A 7524-nucleotide genomic window follows, 5' to 3' on the forward strand; every position below is an offset into this window, starting at 1 on the left:
AAAACTATTAAGGGTGGGGCAGAACCAGCTGACTTACAGTACAAACCATTTCTCAAAATAACCACAACAGTCCAATGCTGATGTGTAATTTACGTCACAGCATGTTTTTATGAAATCGTTTGTTCTGTATTCATTTAGATTCCGGGTGGAATCTTGCTTTTTCTCTCTTTTAATCAAACATTTTGCTTTTATAAAAAAAAATATATATTTTCCACTCCTTGTCTTGGCATGCCTCCAATTTAACAGCTTTGGTGAGAAAAAATAACTGATCTTTTTTTTTTCCCCCTTCTCTCTTAACAGTTTAACTGCAAGTGTATTTTCCCCTTTGATGTAGACTTGGGCACTAACTTGACTGCCTTGAAAGAGGTTTAGACATGTGGTAGGACACATTACACAGAACCGTAACCGAGAATTGATAAAGTTGATGAACAAATTTGGAATTTTAAACACTTTCCAACCAATTCATGGCTATTTAGCCATGTTGCTCTGGTGTATTTTCCTTTTACAAACATCTTTCTGTATAATGTCTTGTAATTAGAACAGGAAATCATTGAGTAACTGTAAGATGAATAAGAGTACTTAGACTGAAAGGAAAATTACCTTCCGAGAAATTATATTCAGATTTTTTTTTTCCCTGCCACACGTTACTGTCTTGGTAATGATGGTAACAGCTGTAGCTACTCTTATCTGTGTTATTGTTCTGCTTTTTGTTTTCTGGATTCAGTCTTCATTTTCAGTAATATCAGAAATGAATGGACAGAAAATAGGAAACGCCTAATTATGATAAATATTCAGTGTCACAACAGAGCAGCAATTAAATGGAAACTTCAATATAATTATCAATAGCAGCAAAAACTGGAGTGAAGCCAGGTATATAAAGTTGATGCCTCTTCTCCTAGCTGGTTGCTAGGAGCACAGGAAAAAGGAGAAAGCATCGAGAAAGGAATGTCTAATGTAATAAACTAACAGAAGGCGGCATAAATCATGGAGAGAGGAGTTCATATCGACAAGATTTGACTTCCATTGGCCTGAAACTAGACAGCAAGTTTTCTAAACATGAACAAATTCAGGTTTGCTCTTTTAAAAACCACTCTCTGTTGTCTTTGAAGCAGTGGGGACGTTATGTTTCAAACATAGCTCTAATACATATTTGGAATCTTTTAAGTGAAAAATCCGTAAATGTTTGTTTCTATTGGCATCCAAATGCCTTCACCCTAATACGATTAGGAGAACTAAAGGGTCGGATTCTTGGCAGATTTCTCAGTTGAGGTAATTAGGTGCAGGAAGGAACATGCATACTTTTTCCATCAAGCTCTATAAAATCCTGGCGAGAAGGTTTTTTTTTTTTAAGTTAAAAAAAACCCTTACTGATGTTCGAGGTAGATTATGGTGGTTAGCAGTAACTATAATAGTCTAATGTTTCCGAAACAGGCAACGTTCCTCCCCAGGCCCAAGAATGAAAAAGAAAGTTGCATTTCTGAGTCGTTTTGGAAGGTATGGGAGCAGATTGCTCCTCGGGAAATCATGTTTTCAACCACTCTGTGAATTTGGCCAGCTTTTGCTATTAAAAAAAATAGCATTATGGATGTTTGAAAGTCACTGCCCCATTAAGTCATTGTGTTTGCTATTTCATGCATCTCCCTTGCACAAAGACAACTTGAGCAACATGCTATTCAGCTTGAATGCCCGTTCTTCCCCTCTCTCCCCCCTCACCCCCCCCACCAACTTCCCACTCCCCCAACCCAATGATGTGAATTAAGCAGTGGTATACAGTTACTGTTTGAAAAGCATGGGTGGAGTCTCCCGATGTAATTACAGTTTCTCTATGGAATTCTGTTTTGAACTTTGAAAATATATAAATAAATGAAAAATTGACATTGAGAGAGGTTAACAAAACGTGTAATTATGATATAAGCCCTGGATTAGAGTAATTTTGGTTGAGCATTTACAAGTAGTGTACTTTAGGTATTAACTTTTAATAGGTAGAATTCTTTTTATTGAAGTTAAAATGAGATTGGCGATTTTGAATCTCCTATTCACAGGCAGTAATTCCTTTTAAAAATAGACACATATAGATGGGGAAGTGGGGGCGGGGGAGTGGACATGGGGGAAAACAGATTGTAACCAGGGAGTGGATTGTTACCTTACTAGAAACTCCTCATTATTCATTTAAAATTTTACCCAGTGTCAACAACTCTTCACTGATCATTTTCTGTGGACTAAAAAAATGTCAAATAATACACACCACCCAACTAAGGGCAACCTACTGGAGTTAGGAGAAGAAAACTTCTTTTTCTCAGGCCTGTATTTTGTTAGAGCAATGCTTTGATTTCTTTTCATATGTGGGTGTGGTTGAAAGAAAATCTTTGTTCCAGGAACACTTTGTTTGTCTTTCACTAAACAAATGTGCAATTTATCCATTCTTTATTCATTCTTAGATTTATCTGTTGGCCCTATTATGAATTGGAGTGGGGAAAAATGCACGACAGAGCATTTGTTGGCAGGCCTCATTGCAAGACTAACTTTGCATTAAAGTCTTTGTTTATTATATAAACATATATATATATATATATATATATATATATACACACACACACACACACACACACACACACACACACACATATATGAGCCACACAAATAAGAAAAAGTAATTTGGAAAATAAGTCACTTGGAATTTATATAAGAAAAATTCTTTCAAGGTTGACCTGACTTTTTTTTTTAACCTATGCTCCCAGCTAGGATACTGTATCTGGCCCTGGGTTTTAAATGTTCTTAGTATCAAGTCAGGAGGAAGTTAGTTTAATAAATACAAAAGCTTATGGTAAAATCATGGAGCCTTAGAAATTTTAGAACTGAAAGAGAGCTTTGAAATCATTCATTACATTTCCCCCGTCTCCTGTTCTACCTTGACGTCCTTATCAATTTTACGTATAGATTGACAGATTTCTTAATATCAATAATATTAATAATTAATAATATCTTAAGTAGATGTTTTTCCCCTGGTCACACAATTGTATCTGCTCAGTCTACAGAGAAGTACCAGGCTGTAGACCCCAATAAAGGAACACTCTGCTTCTGGGCCCCACGCCTACCCAGAGGACTAACTCTTCAACTTTCTGGGGAGCCAGTGAGGTTTGGCATCTTGATATAGTGGTTTGAGAAATTCATGGGAACCCACTTTGGGGAAAGACTCATTAGGAAGAAGTCTTGTCAGATTTGAAATTTGCTTTGTCCATCCAGTGCCAATGCTCTGATCGGTTCTCTCAGTCCAACAAGGTTGTTGATGAAATCTTGTCGACAAAACAACCAGTTGATTTAATTCTTTCCATCTGTGAACCAGTTGTTTTGGCATCACATGACTTTGCTTGAGTTGGAAAATAATGCAGATCGATGATTGTCACCCATTTATAGACTTGTTGAATCCTAGTCCTAAAGCTGGAAATGGACCATTTGATCTGTTAGAGGTAGGAAAAGTCTTTGTCAAGAGATGTGCCTTCTTGGCTAGGTGGTGCCTTGAATAGAGCACCAGCCTTGGAGTCAGGAGGACCTGGGTTCAAATCCAGTCTCAGACGCTTAATAATCACCTAGTCGTGTGGCCCTGGGCAAGCCACTTAACCCCATTTGCCTTGAAAAAAATCTAAAAAAGAAATTAAAAAAAAAGAGATGTGGCTTCTGACTCAATAGTCAGGAAACATTTATTAAGAGCTTGGCATTAGGGCTGGTGAAACAAAGAAAGACAAAAAGGGCCCCTCTCCTCAGAAAGCTTACATTCTAATGGAAGAGACAATATGTGAATAAAAAGGGACATACAATATATGAACAATCAGAGAATGGAATGGAATAGATGAAAGACAATCTCAGAGGGAGAGGAAGGGGACAGAGAAGGCCTCCTTCAAAATGTGTCTTGAAGGCAAACTGAGTCTTTTTTTTTTTTTTAGTTTTTTGCAAGGCAAATGGGGTTAAGTGGCTTGCCCAGGGCCACACGACTAGGTGATTGTTAAGTGTCTGAGACCGGATTTGAACCCAGGTACTCTTGACTCCAGGGCCGGTGCTTTATCCACTGCGCCACCTAGCTGCCCCCCCGGGCAAACTGAGTCTTGAAGGAATCTAAGTGATAGAGATGAGGGAGGAGAGCATGGTAGATGTTGAGAGAGCCAATGCAAAGAAGTGAAAAACTACAAGAGCGCCAGTGTAAATGAATTTTAGAGGATGTAGAAATCTGGAAAGGTAAGAAGAGATTAGGTTCTAAAAAGCTTAAATGCCCAACAGAGGATTTATATTGGATCCTGGAGGTGATAGGGAGCCATTACAAAAACCATGGGGAAATTCTGGTCCACAGCTGGTTGTTCTCTGCAACTTTCCATAAAATAAGTTGTTCTTAGCCTAACTAATCAGGAACCACTGTCCTCATTGCTAACATCATGAAATGCTCATGAACATTCATTAACATCTGTGCTGCCTCATTTTGGCAGGAGCTCATGGTCTAAGAGCAGTGATGGTGGGAAGACATATTAGACAACTGAATAAGCATAGAGAGACTTTCTCACAACTAGGACTATCCCAAAATAAAATAGGGTGTTCAACAGAGAGTAGACTCCCCTTGGTGGAGACCCTGGCCATCCCCTCATCTGGTGTGTGATAGAGAAGATATCTTCAGTCACAAGTTTCCCTAAGTGGTCTCTGGGGCCCCTTTCATTGACAATTTGGTGATTGAGTAAACACCTAAAGTAAATGAGAATGTTAAATTCATAAATGTACAAAGCATTGCATAAGCAACTCTTCTAGATTGCTTGGTAAACAGAGAAAGAGGAATTACTTGTTTCAATGAAAACAGTGTTGACTAGCTTTCAATGAATTAAGAAAGACTTCATGGAATAGGTGAGATTTCAGGGACTGCTTAAACAAAGGAAGCAAATTCAATCATAATGAACATTTGTCAAAAATTTACGGTATCCAAGGCTCCTTCAAAGATATAAAATAACTGTATTCCTAACCCTAAAGGGCAGATGTATCAATGAAGGGATCATCTATGTGCAAAAATAAAGTGGAAAGGAGACCTGGTACTGCTCCTGGCTTACTTTGGGCAAATCCCTTTGTCTCTCTGGGCCCCAATGCTCTTGAATATAAAATGGTGAGGGGAAAGAACTAGAGATGATCTTCAATTACTTTTCTCACTTTCAACCTTACTATGATCATTTCTCTAAATTAGAAAGTAAAAATGTTATGGAATAGGTCAAAAAAGGTATTTGCAAGAGGTCCATTAAGCCCAAAAGAGAGAGGGAATAAAAAAGAGATTTTAAGTATTTTTGTGAGGAGAGCCCAGTTTCAAGGGAAATAATCATTGAATAATGGAGGAGTAAAGATGGGGTAATGAGCTTAGGCAAAAAAATTGACATAGTCTAAAGGGGTCACATGAATTTATTAAGGAATGGCACTGAAAATTTCTTTTTTCTTTTGTGAAGTTAGAGTACTACTTTCTTTATCTTATACCTTTTAGCCTCAGTTTCTTCATTGGTAAAATGAAAGGATTGGAATCATTTGCCACCCAAGGTCCCTTCTTTCTTAAAAGTTATGGTTTTTTGATCTTGAGAAACTGAGGCAGTCTCAGGATGACCCGCTCAAGGCTATTGAAAGTCATTGTTGGGGGGCAGCTAGATGGCACAGTGGATAAAGCACTGGCCCTGGAGTCAGAAGTACCTGGGTTCAAATCTGGTCTCAAACACTTAATAATTACCTAGCTGTGTGGCCTTGGGCAAGTCACTTAACCCCATTGCCTTGCAAAAAAAAAAACCTAAAAAAAAAAGAAAGTCATTGTTGGAATCTTAGCTAGGCAGTCCATCAGAACACGGACCCTTTCTCATTTGAAATTTCTTCTTCCTTGGAAGTTTATAATGGTACAATTGTAACTTTGTGGTTGCCTCTTTAGATGGCACTTAGATACTCTTGAGTTTGAATAAAGACTGATGGATGTCAACACTTAATATTTAGTAAGTTCTTTAACTCTATAGGAAGTACCTACTTTAACCAAAAGTGTGAACTATTTTTGGGTCTGCTTTAAAAATCTCAAATTAGCATGTCTTGGGAGACACATTCTATCATCTTTAAAAATGGCATCTAATTTTGGAACTTTCCTTCAATGTAAACATATTTCCTTTTAATTAAGTGTGCCAGCTGAAGAAGTGGCTACCCACAAACTAAGCAGGAGGCTAAGAAATGTAAACTGTAAAAAGATGTCATCTTGCAAGCCGCAAAACATCTCCATTCGAGGAGAAACAAGAAGCCCAAGGAACTAAATGAACATAAATAGAAATACATCTGGGAATTAGCCTCCTATCTGAAAAGGTCACATCTGCACCTTCCACTGATACTGATGATGTTCTATCGTTATATCCTCTCCTTCCTAATACTTTACCACCGGTTACCAGATGGTCATAATAGTGTCAATATCCCTAACAACAGTCTTGTACAAATCCCTACGGCATGGGAAGGTCTTCAAATACTGAGTGTTTTTCCCATTGGATAAGTTAAGTGATATATTTGGGAATTGGTTATAACTGATGGTGGGTTTGTGGAGTGCAGTGGCAAACTGGGCTCTGGGATACTAAATCTGGTTTGGCATTGCATAGACTTGGAGTCATCGAAGGGATGGATTGTTTGTCATTGATAAAGCTTAAGATGATGGAGAGACTTATCCATGAGGGGTTCAATTTGGTGAATGGGTGCTAAATATAGCAAGGTGTAAACAGGCATCGAGAACATCAAGAACAGGATTCATTAAAGTTACTGAAGCATTTTCATCAGACTTAAGTTGGTTCTGATTGAGTCCTTTAACAAGGGCCCTTGGGATATACTTCTCAGCAGGGTTCCCTTCGGTCTGCTAAGGTGCCAGATGGATTTTGAGGGTTTGGGGAACATTGAAATAGGGGAAGGAAAAATGTGGCTAGCTGGGGTGGCTGACTTGAGAGAGAATTAGGAGAATGAGAATTGTAATGATGATGATATTTAGATCCATAGAGATCTGAGAAGTATACTACTTTCCCAAGCAAAGCATATTGTGTGAGTCCATATGACTGGATCAATGGAGAGAGGGAAGAGGCATGAGCTCTGATGAATGAGAATTGACAGGAGATAACTTCATGCTATATGTCATATCACATAGAAAACAGAATTTGGAGATTGAAATGATGTGATCATATCTTGATTCTTGCATGCCTTGCTGTCTTTACAAGAGGAAAGAGTTATAATGGAGGTCTTTTTTTGTTGTGTTTTTTTTTCTTTGCCTAGGGGAGGACGATGAAGATTCCAATGTGATTGTCCTCAGCTATCCACAGTACTGTCGCTACCGTTCCATGCTGAAACGTATTCAAGATAAACCATCATCAGTGCTAACAGACCAGTTTGTGTTAGCCCTGGGTGGAATTGCTGTGGTCAGTAAGAATCCACAAATCCTTTACTGTCGGGACACTTTTGACCACCCAACTCTTATAGAAAATGAGAGTATATGTGATGAATTCGGTAAGT

General features: G+C 38.3%; 1 protein-coding gene across 1 annotated transcript in view; it reads left to right on the forward strand.

Moving 5' to 3' along the window:
- Positions 1-7524, forward strand: part of ARID5B (AT-rich interaction domain 5B) — a 206354-nt gene that overhangs the window by 84058 nt on the left and 114772 nt on the right. Inside the window, exon 4 of the mRNA XM_074232334.1 lies at positions 7288-7518. Coding sequence (XP_074088435.1) covers positions 7288-7518 — 231 coding nt within the window. The remainder of the gene's footprint in view (positions 1-7287; positions 7519-7524) is intronic.

The sequence above is a fragment of the Macrotis lagotis genome, chromosome 4 (assembly GCF_037893015.1).
Source record: "Macrotis lagotis isolate mMagLag1 chromosome 4, bilby.v1.9.chrom.fasta, whole genome shotgun sequence".
In the NCBI taxonomy this organism is placed as follows: domain Eukaryota; kingdom Metazoa; phylum Chordata; class Mammalia; order Peramelemorphia; family Peramelidae; genus Macrotis; species Macrotis lagotis.